Source organism: Calidris pugnax, unplaced genomic scaffold (assembly GCF_001431845.1).
Source record: "Calidris pugnax isolate Ruff unplaced genomic scaffold, ASM143184v1 scaffold41, whole genome shotgun sequence".
NCBI lineage: Eukaryota > Metazoa > Chordata > Aves > Charadriiformes > Scolopacidae > Calidris > Calidris pugnax.
Window position 1 is genome coordinate 15,158,129 of NW_015094509.1, and position 19,370 is coordinate 15,177,498.

Sequence of the window (19,370 nt, forward strand, 5' to 3'; positions counted from 1 at the left end):
GAATTAAGTTGCTCTAGAAGCCCCCTGAAAGGCATTAGTGCATGATCCTCACAATAGCACTTTTACAGTTACTCCTTGCTTCTTTCCAGTGTAGTTACCAGCACAGTCTGCAGTCATTTCCGTGTGGGTCTGAATGGGCCTTTTCAGTTTATATAGAGCACCAGATTCATAAAAAAAAATATTAGACTTGCTGTCCTGCCCTGCCCCACCACCCCGTTACCCTAAGGAATAGCATTTCAGATCAGAATTTTTCACCTACTTTCCATGCTTGCAAGTAAAAGGGGTAATTAAAAGACAGTTTTAATATTATACTAAAATAATAGAGATCCTCCACTCCAGATCAATGTCATTAAAAGACAACACTGGCTTATTTTAATGTCAAAAATTACTGTGTGCATTGGCATTACCAGCTAATATATATGCCCTGTACGGTTCTGCAGAAAGGTAGCAAAATTAATGTGCAAAATAGTCTGTCTATAACCTTGAAGAACACCAAGGTCTTTCTTTTTCTTTTAATGTGAAAAAATGAGGTTTTTCTGTGCCTTTCACTGGGTTGACAGGTATAGGCCTTCTATAGGCCAAACAGAAAATTCACTTCAGTAAATAGATAATTTTACATATTGGGCTCATTGGTTATTTGTGGAAATAATCTAAGTCACCCTACTTCTTCACAGGAGGATTTAGAAAGAAATGACATGATTTTAGGACCTACAAAAATACCAAATTTGTGTTATTAATTTGGTTATTTTCTCCTCTTCACAACTGAAATGAGTTTAAAGCTTATCTTCCAAAGAAGAAACATGGTTAAAAAAAGCGTTTGTCCATTTTTATTTTGTTTACATTGCACTGAAAATTTACATCATACTTTTACAAATCCTTTTCATAAAAATATACTTCTTTACAAAAGTGTATGCATTAATATAAGAGGAGTAGCCAGTTGCAGAAGAAACATTTTAAACGATCTCAAATGTATTAACCTTAACATTAATGAATGAATCATAGTTATTGCAGTCATTTGAATAAACAAGAATAAATAACAACCAATGGTATAAAATATAAAACAGCATCCTTTTAGTAGAATACAGTTTGACAGAGTTGTATGAATATTCAAAACAAAGTGTTGTAAAATGGTTTATAAGAAATTCATCAAACATTATAGAAATCCAAGCAGCAATCCTGGGTACAATGATTTTTGGTAGGCACTCTCTATTACGGTAATAAAAAGTTTAGATTTTTCACAGAATTATTAATGTCTGAAAGGGACAATAACAGATAATTCACACTGGCTAACACACAGCATTTGTGAGTCATGCTATGAATGGAAGACAATGACCTACATCAAATAAATTACTGAGTTGCCACTGAATAATTCTGATATAAAATAACTGTAAAACTAAACATTAAATTTTCTTTGAAGTGATTCTGGAATGTCTAAAACTTGTATCTGAGGGGTGTGGAATCTGAATTGTCCCTAAAATGAATGGATTGTCCCTAATAAAATCATGGCTTTATATATATATATATTTAATTTTTTTTTCATTGCACTATGGTAATATATTCAATTTTAAATCATTAGCTGTAAGGATTTTTTTCCATATAGTATGGAATATACAGATAAAATAGATGTGAAAACACAGTATTTCCAAATTATAACTTCCTCTTGCCTTGTAGGTCTGATCCAAAGTTCAATGAAACCTGTTAGAATGTATCAAGTTGAAGGGGATTTTGCCATGCTTTGTGCATGCATTCTGACAAAATGTTGAAGGAATCAACTGGTGTGATATGGTCTAGATTTAACTAGCATGGATTGAAAAATGGACTTTTAAATTTCTGATACATGGATTTGATTACTAATGTTACTGTAAACTGTACTTTTGAATTGGAAATATTTAATTATGCTTTCAGATTTGAGAAAAATGTAACGTAGTTGCTCTTTTGAATGATCTTCAACAGTAAGTAACGCAGCCACATGACAAAGCTTAATTCATACTAGCTTCTTGATTGCAAAATTTGTCTACTTGTATGATTGGCAAAAGAAATGTAGAAACATTATTGTTTGTGGATATTGTTAATGGAAACAGAAAAAAGGGCTTGACTTGGAACATGAAAAGGAAGCAAGATGTGAAGCAGGGAAGGAAATTCATTAAATAAGAACGTGACATTTTAATATTTCTTTTGTGACATGAAAAGAGTAAGTTGTACTCACTGATTTCTAAATACTACATCCTGAACTTAAAAAACTAACTGTTCTGAGAAAAATAAAATACTAAATGGAATGAATAAATGAAAAAAAAAAAGGTACAAACTAATGAGAAAAATGTAGCATATGACTGTTAAAGAGAAGTCAGTGACCTATTGTCTCCTGTAAGTTTAGCTCTTAATTTCTACCTATATCTTCTTTTTAACCCAGTCCCTCTATTATAGTTTTTATAAAGCACAGAAATACTGATAATGGATGCTCCTCCAATATATGCAAATATGTTTTATGTTTTAGAATAACCTCCTTTTTTAAAAAAGCAAATAAACTGTGAGTAGCACTCATGGAGTGCAGCAAATTTTTTTAAGAATCTCCGTGGTATACACGAAGACGAATTCTGATCCAGTTTATGAAAAACAAAATCAAAACAAAATAACAACAACCCATTCTCGTCTATCATCCTCAGGAAAAGGTGACCCAGTATATCCTGAAAAGTGTGCTTTAATTTTTTTGTTTAAATTTCATTATTTGAATCAGTGAACTGTGTGTGCACTGTGGTGTGTGTCAATTTCCAGACTCTGAAGACTCATCATTACATTATACCATTGTGCAGACGGTGTTCAAGTTGGGGTCAAATCGTACGGCTTTCCCTTCCACAGACTTTGCATTTGTGTCATACATGGGGTTTTCAAAAGCAGCTTGTCCATTATTATTTTCATGTACAGAGCATCCTGTGTACTGTGTTTTAGGTGCAGTCCTGTAGAAGAAAGACAGAGTATTTGTAACTTCAGTTTTCATCACTGACTTGATGTGGATTAAGAATCTGAACAGAGTTTAGCTCCCAATACCAATTACGGGAGCTAAATATAACACCTCAACATCATTAAAGTATCTGTGCTAAGAAATAGTACTCTCTTTATCAAAGTTTAAGGGTTTTATGATTCATTCAAAATGGTGTTCACTTAAAAACTTAGTTAGGAACCTGAGGTTGTATTTCCACTTGGATGGTCAAATGATAAATAGTTAAGAGTACAACAAAATCTTGTAAAGGTGCAATAATTCCTCAGTGAGATGACTGAGAGCTTCCCTTTGGAGACTCCACAAGTTTGCCAAGAATGAATTTATACCTTAAACATTTTCTTTTTCACTAAACAACTGAAAATATCAAAGTTCAGTTCCTTGAAAACATTTCATCAATACTGTTACTCAAAATGTATACTATATTGTAAATCAACAATGTAAGACGTAAAGACAAGTGCTTAGAGTAAACAATTAATAGCAAATGTAGAAAAAAATTACATGAGCATTTTTTCATATTCTGAAGCAGTTCAGAAACAAGTGGTACCATTTAAAAATGATGGTACATTTTTTAAACTAATTATTGTTGTTAGGTGATTAAATCACCATTTTGAGAGTTACCAGGCAATGAATTGTCTTGTTGTTAAAGGGATTACATTTTCTTTAGTCGTCTAATGCTTTAAAGCTACAGGAAAATACTACTTGACACTAAGCCCAAAGAAGTAATACTAGTCTCAGTAACATGAACAAAACTGTTGAACTTAAGACTAGTGAAACTGAGAAGACTGGTGGCTATAGAACATAATCACCTATGAACTAATAATTTCAGATGCAGAAACAGGCCCATAGTGACATAATGCTTGCATATACTTGCATGCCAATAAACAGAGCCCACATTAAAATAAATTACTCAAGATATGACTCATCATTCTGTCACATGTAAAAAAAATAATACAGTCAATCTACTGTAAATACAAGCAAAGCCTATTCATTATTCCTTATATGCCAATAATTTATAGCATCCATTTTGTTATCATAAAGAGAGACATTTATAACATTTTAAATAGGTAGGAATGAAAGTATAGCACCATGCAAAAACTGATCTCTCGGTCATCATGTAAGACCTTAACGGAGGTAGGAAGAATTGCCTACATGCACATTTTTCAAACTTTTTGTGGTTTTAGAGAAAACTGTATTTACACTAGCAAAGACCGAAGGCAATAAAAACACCAAGTTATGCAGGAATTCTATATACATAATTTGTACTTACCTTTGTTTATAAAGATAAAAGCCAAAACCAGCAAATATAAGGGCAAAGAAAGGCACGAGGATAGCGATGGCCACTGAACTACTGTTTGTACCATGTGGTTGATTAGAAGAATTTGAACCCTCAGACATGTTAAGACCTAAAAAGAATAATACAAAAAAATAAGTAATACAATATATGTGTCAGTTACCCCGGGCACAGGCTACTCCATAAACTTCAGAATTCAAGACCACATTGTGCTTGGGTCGTCATGGTATGTTCAGCTGAACACACACAGATGGATGCTGAGACCACCTGGAAAGTAAATGTGTGGTGTGTACCACAGTCTGGTTAATAAGTGGATGCAAAATGTACTCTGCTACAATAAATATCTTACTGCATAATTCTGTATGGAATTCAATTTTTCAATGTTATTAATACATATTAATGTACTGCGTTGCAAAAAGTCAGATTTATAATAATGCATGTGTTTGATTATTTTACTGGTTATAATTGTATATTTCAGAAATTAATACATACTGCATGTACAAAAAGCAACCATGACTTCAAGGAAAGGGTAATTCACCTTAAGGGGCAAACTGAAAATTCATCATGTTGATTTCATCAGGTGCTGTGATTGATACACGGGGTGAAAGAGGAACAATTGTGAAGAGCTAAAGCCAGATACTGATGAAAAAAGAATATACTCTGCTGCATGACTGAGGAACAAATTATCTAGATTATCTACACAGACGAGATATACACTTTTTAACGTGAGGAAAGGAATACCAATGCAGCTTCTAAGTTAATTTTTAAGTTTTGAACTGGATCTTTTATGAATTGCAAAGGTCATAATATTTTCTGACTTCCTTGATCCTACAAGGCAATACATATAAATTTAAAAAAACCCACCAAAACAACCAAACAAAAAGAAACAAACAGATTATCAATTTACTAAAATGCTGAAATCAAGTAATTAAAGTTTAATTACATAAACGTTCATAAAAATAAATTAAATGTTGTGAGGAAAATTGTATGGGAAGAGCAATCAAAATATTTTGTTTCAGAGAAACTATTTTTGTGTTTGTGTGCATGAAATAATGAAGTGGTAAAAATGCTAAACAAAATCTGTTCAATGACTGTAGATGTCTCCATAACTGTACTATTGAATGCGTTAACTACAATTAATTCCAGTACAGAAGTCAAACCTGGTTGATCCTACAAGATTTAAAAGGTACCTTCAATATATTACGAAAACAAATCTCACAAATACACATATTTAAAAACCAAAATCTATCAAAACAGTTTGCTAAAGAAGTCTTGCATTTAAATTTTAGATAGAGGAATTTCAAATATTTTAATAAATATTATTAATAAAGGGAAATAAATTTTTTAATATTAAAAGGAAATATTTCTTGATACAGATATTTCTAAAAATTCATTTTAAAGAATTTGCATATGCAAATACAGTGAAAATCAAGATCCCAAGCAGTGCATTTTACTGTGACTTAGAACTGTGAAAAAAGAAAAATGTGCCTCATTCTTTCATGAATAAATCCTTCCAGCACATTCACGTATTAAAGAATTCCCTGGTTTTAATGAAAAAATAAGGGTGGCCAATAGTTTGTGGCTGAAAGAACCTACTTTTGCATCCACCTATAGGAATTCTACCTGAAGGCAAGTCATTACATTAGTGCCATGACATTAGTGAAAAGTAATTCCTCTTCTAAGACATTCTCAATAGTGTTTCATGATTCAAGAATTCAGTAGTAGCTAAATTCAAATTCTTGTTGAAGAAGTAGTATCACAGTTCTTAAGACAGTATCAGAAAAGTAAACAAAATTATTTTTCATAAAAAGCACAAGAAAATGTTGTTGCCAGAGCTCTGATATCAGACCTGTCTTCTCCAAGAAAGTATAAATAAAGACTATTAGTTTGGTGTAGAACTGAACATATAAATGACTATCAAGTAAATAGTATTTTATTCTTCTTAAGAGGTACATAAAGATCTACTTGCAAATAGTACTTAGCACTTTCACTCCTCCAGTAAATGTTTGGGTGAAATGTTGATTCAGCACCATGAGCAAGAGATCAGTTCAGCACAGCATTCTGTAACATGGACTTTCTAAATACTTATTAAGATGTGAAGCTAAATGCATTTTGTCACATGATCATAGAAAAATATTGCTCAAAATATTACAACTGTATAGCTGTTCTAAGCAGTGCACTGCAAGGCATCTCTAAGTCCTTACAACTTCTGACAAAACACTCTTTGTAAGTACTAGTTAAAGGAGATTTTAAAGATATGAATATGTCAGTGTTCTAAAAAATGTCAATGCAGATACCCTGATACTGGATGTAATAAAACAGAATATGGAACAATGAACTGGCAAAAACTTCAGAATCTGCTGAATACCTAATCTTTGAAGTCCAAATTGTCCATAATCTTTACCCTGGATGAATCCTTGAAAAACATATGTTGCTCCATCAGGTTCAGCAGAAACCTGTAAACAAAAAGTACTCTGAATTAAACAGGGAAAAGTCTGTTACAAGTATCTATTTGGAAGAGAGAGATCCTAATATACTTGACTAGTAGCTGTTATACCCCATTAAAAACAACCTCTCTTTTCTAGGAAATATATAAAGTTCAGAAGAAAAGAAGAACTGTTAAAGGCTCACTTAGATATGGCAGTTTATGGTCACATATACTGCCTTATAGCACACTTAACTGTATTTAAAACATTTTAAAACAAACAAACAAACAAGTTTCTGGGAATTCAAGATCCCAGCATTTCTAAGCATCTTACATATTTCCTTATCATACTTCCTAATTACCTGATTTGATTAGGAAGTAGATTATATTGTAGGTAATCCTAAGGATGCAAGTACTGAGGTTTTAATAATTACTTTAAAAATAAATAAAAAGACCTGGCATTCAAATGACATTCCCTTTGCTCTTTCTCAGTGCTTATTCCAAAAATTACAGCTGTAGATCAGAAGAATATTGAATGATGTTTTGGTAAAAGAGACAAAAATGCTAGTATGACCTGATAGACTTGTGGGAGGGAGGAAAGGCTTCTAATCTAAAGCCCTTTTGCCAGTATATTTATTAAGCGATTTAGGATTTTTTGCTTTGGTTTTGCATCTTTTAAAAAAATTATTATTGAAGTCGTGCCACAAGTTATACAAATGTGAATTTATGCATATGCTTCAATGTACACCTCTTCTTTTGGCATGTGCACCCATACTGGTGTCCCTGCAGTGTTTTACCAGTGAGTGAAACATAAGAAAACAGAGAGATTCCTTGAAAAACGAGACAGTGCAATAGGGATGTATAGGAGTTCATCATAATCCAAATTATTTTAGGCCCTTCTTTTTCTGAAAATCTGCTCTCTTCTCTAGCAAATAAAGTGTCTCAGGCCCACAACACACTCAGCTTTTTCCAGCCTCAGCATTATCTTGGGTGATAATTGGTTTTCCTTTCTGTTCTCTGATGGGATTTCCTTTTCATGGCTTAAACACATCACAGACACTTGGGCTGTTCCTTCTTTTTACCCCTCTCCTTCGCTTCTCTCTTCTCAGTTCCGTGCTCTCTTCTCCCTTCTAAAGAATGAGCTCAGCCCCAGAACCTCCAAGGGGCCTAGTGCTTAATTGGAGCAGTCTGTTTTGTTTTCCCCATTCATGTAACAGTTCAGCTTTTTCATGGTATTTGTAAAAATATTGCCAAAATGTAATGATAAAATTTGCTATTATAGTAACATTATTAAATTGATATTATATTATTATAATAAAATTTCTCAATGTATTGGAATAAAATTCAAAGACTGGTCTCCTATCTCTTACAATAAAATCTTTATTTCATTTAATTGTTTACAAGATTCCATTTGATAAGTCTCAGAATTTTTTGGATGTAGAACACCAGCATGACTTAAATAAAAAAAACCAAACCAAACTTTCTCTCTCTTTTGTAGCAGAAATATACTCACAAAACCATCCATAGCCCATTTTTCCTCTTTCAACTTGCTCACAGATGTGTGGGAGGGTGCTTTGATGAGATATATGTGGAGCATCAGCCGAGCTTCCTGGCTTTTATACACTCCTGTAGAATAAAGTTTTACAAATATATATTTGTATTGAGTAGAGAAATAATTTAATCTTTAAGAATAAGCTTTTTTCTCTTGCCTTAAAAAAGGAAAGCAGGAAGAATAGGTAGAATTGTTACCAAAATTTTAGTTTAGTGAGATGCATTCTTTTGGGAAATTATTTCAATTGTCTTAGGATTTCAATAGAAACTGTTTTTTGCTTAAGCTGCAGAGAGTCAGAAGGGAACCCCCTGTACACACAGTTTATTTAACAGTCACGGTAACCGACCTTGGACAGAACAACCAGTATCTGCTTTCTGATGAAAAATACTGTTCTGAATCAGGCAGAGTATATTTGAACATCGCGCCCCCACTTTCAATATTTGTAATTTACTCATGAGGTAAATAAGGTGGTAATAGGAAAATCCACATATAAATTATTTTCCAAAAGCTAAATTAAAAATTCTAAATTTGAAAATATCTTAAAAAATAGAATTGTTCTTCATCAGTCAACATTATGATACAGTTTCTTCCAGACAACAAGAATTGTGTATCACCTTATTTACTTTGTAGGCATAATTTAGTGACTCATTTTCATTCCTACAGAAGAGATGTTTAGAACCCAAATAACTTTAGTTGTTAATTCAGAAAATGAAATAAAATAGTACAACATGCTTAGTGATTCAATATTCCATTACAAAGACAATGGTTAATAGTGAAAATACAGTCAAGATTTTTTCTCCTACATTTTTAACCATTGTTACCAATTAATGGTTTAAAACTTCAGATTTTAAATTGAAGACCTGTCTAGTATGATCACTTCCTTTCTTACAGATCACTGAAATTACTATTCATTTCATATGAAATCTATTTGTAGCATCACACAAGGATATATTGCACTTCACATGAATAAAAGCCAACGATGACTCAAACTTAAACAGTAACAAAACTTAAAACAAAGCCAAGAAAAAAAATACAAACCCAGACAATTATACTTCCAGAAAAATCCACCAAATTGAAATTAAAATTCACTGAATTTTTGACTCAAAACATCATAGAACAGACTTCATACTGTAAATGATTTAAACACTAGCTTTCATCCCTCTTTTTTTTTTGATTTTTACTGATTAACAGATGTGGATGACTTCAGACTGGATTTAGTTAGTGTATGTTAGCTACACATTAACTGAACTAGATCTCTTTTTATTGACTGAAAACTCAAGTAACATAGCATACCCTTAATTTTGGTCATTTACCATTTTTATGTTCATCTGAAGAACTGAAGATGGCACTGAGATACAGAAGGAGCTGGCTCTCTGCATTGGATTTTCATGACAAGATTTTGGCAGCAGGGGAGCTGCAGGGGAAGCTTCTGTGAGAAGCTTCTAGAAGCTTCCTCTATGTCTGACAGAATCGATGCCAGCTGGATCCACGATGGACCTGGCCAAGGCTGAGCCATTCAGCAACAGTGGTAGCGCCCCCCCCCCGTCATAATGTATTTAAGAAGGAGGAGGGGGGAAAAAACCTGTGCAAGAATAGTAGCAGTAAGAAGGGAGGAGTGAGAATATGTGAGAGAAACAACTCTGCAGACACCAAGGTTAGTGAAGAAGGAGGGGGAGGAGGTGCTTCAGGCACCAGAGCAGAGATTCTCCTACAGCCCACGGTGAAGACCATGGTGAGGCAGGCTGTCCTCCTGCACCCCATGGGTGTTACCAGCAGAACAGATATCCACCTGCAGCCCATGGAGGACCCCACTCCAGAGCAGCTGGATGCCCAGAGAAGGCTGTGACCCCGGGTCCTGGCTGTGACCCACGGGTCCTGGCAGGACGTGTGGGGAGAGAGGTCTATGCTAGAGCAGGTTTGCTGGCAGGACTTGTGACCCCGTTGGGGACCCATGCTAGAGCAGGCCATTCCTGAAGGACTGTACTCTGTGGAAAGGACCCATGTTGGAGCAGTTCATGAAGGACTGCAGCCCCTGGGAAGGTCCCATACTGCAGAAATTTGTGGAGGACTGTCTCCTGTGGGTGGGATCACATGCTCAGATATATCCCAACTAAGACAAGACATTTAAGTTTGTCCCCTCCATTAGTTTATTCACTCTAGGCTCTCACTACAGACTACGGTGAGATGGGCATCTCAGAAGTTCAGTTCAGGTTAAGATGTAAACTTCCCAGCTCTCTTCTGAAGCCGCAGTAAGGGACAGGGCAATGATATTCCCAATTCATGTTTCTCATTTACATGCCTAAATTTACAGACCAAAGAACTTTTCCACATTAAGGATAGATGATTGCTCTATAGGAGATATTATTACATACAAATCATCTCTGAGCTAACAAGCAGACTTAGTCCTGAAGACAACAGAATAAACCCTGTTTTGTCAAGGCACATTCATTTGAGTTCAGTGCAGTGTTAACATGAAACTAAGTTAACATTACCACACAGAGCCCAGTCACTTCAAGAGCTTAGACAATGTGCATCTAGAAATCATTTGGAATTTGGGGGGCTGGGGATCAAATCTGCCATGGATGTATCATATAAATGTACATCAGGAAATAGTTTCACGGGGCTGAAGGCTGGGTGTGTGCACGTGGGCATCAACATTATGTTCATGCACTCAAAAAGGGGAAGGAGAATAATTTTCCCACCGACCAAGGCACCACTGTTCTCTGATAATTTACAGTGGTGGATTCACAAGTGTTTCTTGATGCAAGGCTCATGTGCTTCTAGTGTACAAGAGAGTGTTTAATCTCAACCAAATAAACAAGTAAAAGCTGTATCTTTCTCTTCTCAGAATCCCTATAATAGCATTGCTATTTTCACTCGTGCAAACCTGATCAAAAGAATATGCCCATTTCTAACCTGTGACAGACATGTGTACTGTAATTACAGCCAGCACAGGTGTCAAAATAAAAAGAAGAAAAAAAAGATGCAGCAAATGATGGAATGCAAAATAGTAAGTGCTGCATGGGGAGATAAACACTTTTGACTTCAGAAACCTACTATTTGAGTATAGGAAAAATCAGCTTTCAAGCACCAAAATGTCTTTTTTGATCCATCCCTATTACTCTGGCCCTAGGATACTCTTTTGATACACAGGATCTCAGTTTTCTATTTGCAAAATAGAGAAAGACAATAATATTTGCTACCTAACGATGTGTGCAATGTCTGTATGTAGAGAAAAACAATGGCCATTTGTAATCACTTTTGTGTCGAATTGAGGTTGTTTGAATGAGAAAATATAGCTTTTTCTTTTACTGATCCGAGAAATATGAAACACTACATCTGCTGCATCTAATACCCTCATAAAAATTACATGGCTGAAACTAAGCAGACATCATATGGTAGAATAAGTTCACACAGATAGTCAGGACAAACAGTTACCAGTCCGAGAATATCTTATGAAACGTTCTGTCCATCTGTGGCCTCTCAAGTGTGACTACAAGAACACCTACCAAACACCTTCAACAGACAAACCTAATGACAAAAATTCACCCCTCTACTACAGACTAGAAACTAAGCTCAGTAGAGCTTATTCTTTGGGGCATTACATTCTTTCTGTAGCCCACACCTCTCAGAAATGTGTGGATGGAATTTTCCCCTCTCATTTTTTCCAGCAGGTTAATGTTCTGTCACTTCTGTCCTTGCTGACACCTCTGGGATAAAGAGTGATGTTAAACTACTTCAGAGAAGGGGGTGCTTAAGTGAACAAGATTAAAACCATGAGTGTCCAGCCTATATGTAACTTCAATTTAAGGCCTCTTTAGTCCTTGCAAAAAGTGTTGTAGACAGACAATGAAGTTTCAAGAAACTAAGTTTTGAGTGATAATATTGATTTCAGGTGTTTCTTTTTTGCTTATTCATACCTCTGTGTTATAGCCTGCCGCTACTGTGGTGTAACGGGCCCATTGTCTGTCTGGCTGAAGTATCTCAACCAAGGGACTGAAAAGAGTTTGAAAAACAAACAAAAACTATAACCTAACTATTTCTTGCAGTACTTTTGTTTGCTTGCTTGTCAAGCCGTATCTGTGGTTTCTGCTGATGGTTCACAGAGCAGAGAACCCAGCTGGTCTGACAAGTGTAATCCCTCCATTAAGTATCTCTGCCTTTCTAAGTCAACACATACTATTCTCATCACATTACTTATTAGTTATTAATAGGCTATTGTAGGGAGATTGTACAAATAAGAATTAAAGGAAAATCTCAGGAACAGTACTTTATGTTCATTTATAATATTTAAGGAAGAAGCATGAGAATTAGAATGGTTCTGCAACTTCTCATTGACTAAAAACCTGGGAAATTAAAAAAGGGGAGAGAAGGAAAACGTGTAAATATCCCTACCTTTAAAGAGGAACTGAACTAGAATAAAAATGTCTTTGATAAACTAAGAAAGTTTTCAGAAGATGTTAAAAGTTTAAATGTTAGGTGTAAAGTTACAGGGAACCAATGTATATGCGGCAGAAAAAAATTAAATGGAAATTAGTTTTTCTTATCCCATACCTGATAGAAGCAATTCCATGTTGCTGTTTGTGAGCGTCGCATTTACTCTTCCTGAAGTTGCATTGAAACTGGTGACTGTCAAAGTCATGGGCTGTTTCTTGCTTTTGTAATTGTAAGATCCTTTCCATATATAATTTTGGGCAAATACATCATCAGGAACTATATAAACATCAAACACATTTCAATACATTTTGCAATTTTTAGTACTTATTAAGTCAAGAATCCAAGAAAATATATGATAAATAATATCATTTTCTCTACTTTACCCTCTCTATTTTTAAGGCCATTAGGCAAATTTTCATACATAAAACATAGAAACCTGGCATGAATATTTATGAAAAAAATCTATTTGTACTGAAGAACACAACCACAACTGTACCTTCATTTGCTCCTTTCCTCAAATATGTGCATGTCCTAAAATTAAACGAACTTCACAAAATCTAATTTAACAGCTGTAACCAGAAGACCAGGTTCCTCTCACTGCAGAATCTTTTCTGCAGAATCCCTGCCAGCACAGACAGGCAGGGATATTCAGCTAGGATTAGTTTTTGCAGGAATTAATATAATTTTATATATCAACATTTTTATAAGCATATTTAAATGACATTAAAAGATTATAAACATGTTCTTGATTACCTACTCACTTTTTCTAATGAAAAATTTATATAAGACATTTTGTTTTCTCATCAAATGCTTAAAAGGATGAGCTTCACCAGGAGAAAAAAATTTCCCTAATTTAAAATTAAAAAGAGATCATAGAATGCAGGGAGAATAAATATGCTATATTTATACCTTTACATTTGAAATTTAGCATTATCCAACTGTATAATGATTAAGTTATTCCAGCAACAGTATGGTTAAAAAAAATGTTACCTATGCAGTAAAACCAGATACGTGTAAATCTTTAAAATCTTAACATGAGATACCATTTAAACAATTAAACTGAAGGTGACTTAGGATTGGTTTACTACCCTTTCCAAAGGAAAGCTATCCAACTTAGCCCTACAACAAATAATCACTATTTGAAATCAACACTTTCACATTATTTGGAGTCGCTCACATAGAACTTAAAGCTCTGAGTGTGTGTCGGCATCTCAGATAAACACAGAAGAATACTTGCCCCATTCTCTCAGTTTATCCTAAAATTCAAGAATAGGGCACACTGAATACCTAAGAGTCTTCCTTCATGATTTATTTTATGGGTCACAGAGATAGGTTTTCTTCCCCGTGGAGGGTAAAAGACCTTTCCTAGTTTTTCATTTGGGTATGTATATGTATATAGTCATATATTTTTTGACAAATAAACATATAAACCCAGAACACCTAGATACTGGCCTGCAAACTGCCTGCAAGGAAACTGCACGGTGCAAATGGTCTGATGCTGTTGATTTGTGATCTGCCTGAAATTTATTTCCCTACTTTCAGGAAAACTATCTATATGTACTTTATTTTCAATTAATTGGGATTGTACAAAATGCTTCTGAATGAAAAATCTGGTAATATGACTACTGTGCAGTACATCATTTACAAACATAATTTTGAAGTAGTGTGCAACCTGGCTTTTTTACTAAAAAAAAAGAAAACAACAACAACAAAAAGTCCCACAACCCACCCACCTCCCAAAACCTGTACACTAAGGAATTATTTTTAGATCTTTACTCCTTATTTTCAGATATTTAATAGGGTTATAGTCAGAGGCTCATTTTAGTTAAGGAGATTTCTCTCTTCAAAAAGTCTGCAGCGGACAGAGAAAGGTCTCTCTGGGATCTAGTCAGGACACCCAAAGATAGTCTCCTCTCGCAAATCAGTTAAAACTGGACTTGTCTTTAGCCACAGTTAAGAGAGACCACCTTCTCTAGGCTAAAGCTAGCTTTTTTGAAGGCTAATACTGAAGTATTTGGGTAAAGCAATTTGAACTAGAAATATGTAAAAGATGTGTAAGACTGTGAAAAAAACTGTTAAACACTGTATTTTTAAACTATTTCTGGGTGAGTAATATAGTTTCTGAATGGGCAAACTGCATAAGATCTTACACAGAACACAGTGATTTCAGTGAAACAAATAAAACTCTCAGCACATAACAATTAGAAACTGTATCTGGATATTAATAATACCACATAGTCTTGACGGATTTAAACACTGGGGACTAATTTAATTAATGATGGATTTGTTCTGTTAATGTAATGCCTAATCTAATACCTTTTATTCATTCTAAGCCATTCAGTGCAGTCTCACTAAGTCAATTCTCGTTGTCTTTTCTACAGCAATTGTTTAAAGCTATATGTAACTCAAAGTACTTACCACTTAGCTTGGGACTTGGTGTTCCCAAAGCTGGTCTGGGGTCCTTCACTAATATTTTGGAACCAGCTGTTAGAAAGAATGAATGAAAAAAACGAAAGACAAATAGCAAATATGTTACTCAGAAACTAGGAAAATAATTTCCATAATGACATTTCATTTGTCACAAAGGATACAAGATGGTGTTTTACACTAAAATACAAATGACATTTCAATCAGTATCAAGCCTTAGTATCATAGAACCACGTGCCCACAGAGTACTTCTGTTGCTGTGTTTTCTCCTGTCAGTCACCTGGATGCTACCAAGTCACTTGCAACACCCAGACAGGGTAGACTTTCACTTCAGAATCCACACTTCAGAATTCAGAGTCCTGGACTACGCACCTAATATGTAAGATGCCTTCTATTATGTCATCTAAGGCAAGTTAAGTCATTTAAATTGGGACTGACACAAAATAGCACTGTGAATAATGCTTTGACTGGAAGTAATGTAACACCAAACAGTGAAGAAATACATTACAAGGGTGTTTTAAATCATGTTCCTCTCCAGGACTTAATTATTGTCAATAGTACTGAATAAGACTTGTGTTCAAGACTGAAAATCCAAATATGCATGCTTAATCTCTTAACAATGGAGGAGAAGGTCACTGTTTCTTTAAAGAACAGGAACAGAAAGAAAGGAAGAAATGAGGCTGTCCACAGTACTGCCAACTGCTCAAGTGCTTTGAGCACTGGAAGTTGGAGAATTTCATTTCTTCTCTGCTTAGAGCAGGAACTCTCCCACCACTAAGATGGTGAACCAAATGCAATGGGACAGCATCATTTCCTGCAGCTGAAGCTATTTTATTTTGCAGAAACTAATTTGGATTCACTGGGCTATAAAGACACATAATTCTGTCTCCTGATGTAGAATACTCTCATGCAGCACTAGGCTCCATCCCTTGCTCCAGTGGTTATTTCAATATTTTTATTTTGGATCTTGGCATTAAACCCAGGCCTTATCTCTAAAAAAAAAAGAAATATAAGGCATTCTAAAAAAATAGACAAGAAAAGCAACTTCCTTCTCCTTGAGTGGAGTATTTTTCTGGATAAAAAGGAAAATCTAGCAGGAAGGACTGGGAATATTTTTCTTGAGAATAACTTTTAGCTTATTACAGGAAGCTTGCTCTTGGTATATAGATTAAAACTGGCATGAAAAAAGGGCAGGGGCTGGCACTCAACTGAAAGTTCTTATGGCCTGTTACTACTGGTTGATTAATCTCTATTTCCTCTCTGTTTTGAAAGAAACTTACTGAACTTTGCTGAACATGGCTGACCTGTAGAGTGTGCTTCAACAGCATATGATTTTGACCATATCAAGCTCAGGTTAGAAATATCTGGATCATACTTTCAAAAGGGCTATAGTATAAAAAGCTGATGAGTCAATCAGCCTTGTCAAAGTGGATACATTTCAAGTCAAGTTCAGAACTCAAATTTTAAATAAGAAATAAAATTTAAATAAAAATTTTAAATACAAACCTTTGTTTGCTAAGTAGGACTTCCAAAATTGCAGTTTTGTATTTAAAGGACCAAACTGTGGTTTGATTCCCCTACAGATCCTTTTAGAGCTCTCAACTCCAAACGTTTTATTCCTTTACATCCAAGTTATTACTCTGAAGTAGTGTTTTTCACAATCACAGGTGAAAAATTTAACCCACTCCTCTCCCTTCCACAGGAGAGAGATGTTTCAACCCTCTCTAATAAGTAAAATTGAAAACATTTAAGAGATATTTTACTTCACCCTCAGTAAGATTACAGATGATACCAAGTTGGGTGGGAGGGTTGACGTGCTTAAGGGTAGGAAGGCTTTGCAGAGGGATCTGGACAGGCTGGATCGATGGGCTGAGGCCAATGGGATGAGGTTCAACAAGGCCAAGTGCCGGGTCCTGCACTTGGGTCACACCAACCCCATGCAGTGCTACAGGCTGGGGGCAGAGTGGCTGGAGAGCTGCCCGGCAGAAAAGGACCTGGGAGTGTTGGTCTATTGTCCGCTGAACATGAGCCAGCAACGTGCCCAGGTGGCCAAGAAAGCCAAAGCATCCTGGCCTGTATCAGGAACAGCGTGGTGAGTAAGACTTGGGAGGTGATGGTTCCCCTGTACTTGGAACTGGTGAAGCCCCACCCCGAGTTCTGTGTCCACTTTTGGGCCCCCTACCACAAAAAAGACATTAAGGTGCTGGAGCAGGTCCAGAGAAGGGCAACAAAGCTGGTGAGGGGTCTGAAGAGTAAGTCTTAGAGGCAAGGCTGAGGGAGCTGGGGTTGTTCAGTTTAGAGGAAAGGAGGCTGAGGGGAGACCTTACCGCTCTCTACAACTACCTGAAAGGTGGCTGTAGAGAGGCAAGGGTTCATCTCTTATCCAGGGGAGAATGGTTGGTCTCTTCCCCAGGGTTGCGCCAGAGGAGGTTCAGATTGGATATCAGGAAAAATTTTTACATTGAAAGGGTTATTAAGTATTGGAATGGGCTGCCCAAGGAAGCGGTTGGACACCACCCCTGGAGGTATTCAGAAGACGGTGACATAGTGCTTACTGACATGGTTTAGTGATGTGGCTTTTGTTTGGTTTGTTGTTCTTTTGTTGTTGTTGCTGTTTGTTGGTTTTTTTTAATCAGAAATTAGGTTCATGGTTGGACTAGATGATCTTAAAGGTCCCTTCCAATCTAGACGATTCTATGATTCTACTTTATCTAATTTGAGACTTAATACTTTACAGTATGTTGCTCACTCCTAGCTTTCTCCACTGCTAAAAAGCAAGAAGACAGACCTCTGATCCTGAAAATTTTGCATTTCTGTAACATTTTCTCAGGACACTGTGAAACTAAGTTATATGACAAGGTTGATATGCTCATAGTTACCGCTTAATAATTAAAAAAATATAATCTCATAACGGTTCTTTATTATCAGAAAAGACAGCTAATACTGCTTGTTTCAATACCATCAGCAGAAAATTCTTGGATCAAAATACAATCCCTGAATCCCATTTGGCCTGCCATAACACTTCCTGAGTGCTGAACAAGTCATAAGCTTCCTGGCAGCTTGCTTTCCAACACTTTCCCAAAGCTCTGGTCTGTTTTCAGCCAGCACTTGCCTGGCACGTAATGCCACGACACCTGGTTTTTAGTGATACAAAACACTCATTTCCTATTTCCCTTCCAAGCAGCAGTGTTTGGCTATACAGCCTTTGCATGGCTCTGTAAGAGCACTAGGGATAACCACATCTGAAACATTACCTATCAGTAATCTGGAAGGTGCTTTAATTATTCAGGAAGTCGGATTCCAAATAGTTGCTCTACTTGAGGATGTTTCTTATCTCACATGAAAAATACCATTTGCACCATGATTTTGCCATGATACTTTTCATGCCCTTTCGGTGAAGAATTTCATCCTAGTACCCAGCCTAAACCTCCCCTGGTGCAACTTGAGACAATTTCTTCTTCTCCTCTTGGTTGTTACTTGGGTGAAGAGACCAAGCCCCACCTCAGTACAACCTCCTTTCAGATTGAGTGAGTGATAAGGTCTCCCCTCGGCCTCCTTTTCTCCAGGCTAAACAACCCCGCTTGCTTGAGCCGCTCCTTGTAAGACTTGTTCTCCAGACCCCTCACCAGCTTCATTGCCCTTCTCTGAAGACACTCCAGCACCTCAATGTCCATCCTCTAGTGAGGGGCCCAAAACTGAACACAAGATTCAAGGTGCAACCTCACCAGAACAGAGTACAGGGGGACAATCACTTCCCTAGTCAATGTCCATCCTCTAGTGAGGGGCCCAAAACTGAACACAAGATTCAAGGTGCAACCTCACCAGAACAGAGTACAGGGGGACAATCACTTCCCTAGTCTACTCACCACACCATTCCTGATACAGGCCAGGATGCTTTTGGTCTTCTTGGCCACCTGAGCACACTGCTGGCTCATATTCAGCCAGCTGTCACCCCCCAGGTCCTTTTCTTCCAAGGCAGCTCTCCAGCCACTCTTCCTCAAGCCTGTAGTGCTGCATGGGGTTGTTGTGACCCAAATGCAGGACCTGGCACTTGGCCTTGTTGAATCTCATACAATTGGCCTCAGCCCATGGATCCAGCCTGTCCAGAACCCTCTGCAATGACTTTCTGCCTTCAAGCAGATCAGCACTCCTGCCCAGTTTGGCATTTTCTGCAAATCTTCTGAGGTCCAAGGTGACAGTTCTGCTAATCCCCCTTCTCCAAGTAGTGAAAACTCTATCA

General features: G+C 36.3%; 1 protein-coding gene across 1 annotated transcript in view; it reads right to left on the reverse strand.

The window, feature by feature from the left end:
* Positions 1 to 804: 804 nt before the first annotated feature.
* CSMD3 (CUB and Sushi multiple domains 3) overlaps positions 805 to 19,370 on the reverse strand; it is a 600,957-nt gene continuing 582,391 nt past the window's right edge. Inside the window, exons 66-71 of the mRNA XM_014965576.1 lie at positions 15,122 to 15,187; positions 12,821 to 12,979; positions 8,228 to 8,340; positions 6,658 to 6,745; positions 4,266 to 4,401; positions 805 to 2,954 (exon numbers count right to left, since the gene is read on the reverse strand). Of these exons, the coding sequence (XP_014821062.1) occupies positions 2,795 to 2,954; positions 4,266 to 4,401; positions 6,658 to 6,745; positions 8,228 to 8,340; positions 12,821 to 12,979; positions 15,122 to 15,187 (722 nt within the window). The 3' untranslated portion in view covers positions 805 to 2,794. The remainder of the gene's footprint in view (positions 2,955 to 4,265; positions 4,402 to 6,657; positions 6,746 to 8,227; positions 8,341 to 12,820; positions 12,980 to 15,121; positions 15,188 to 19,370) is intronic.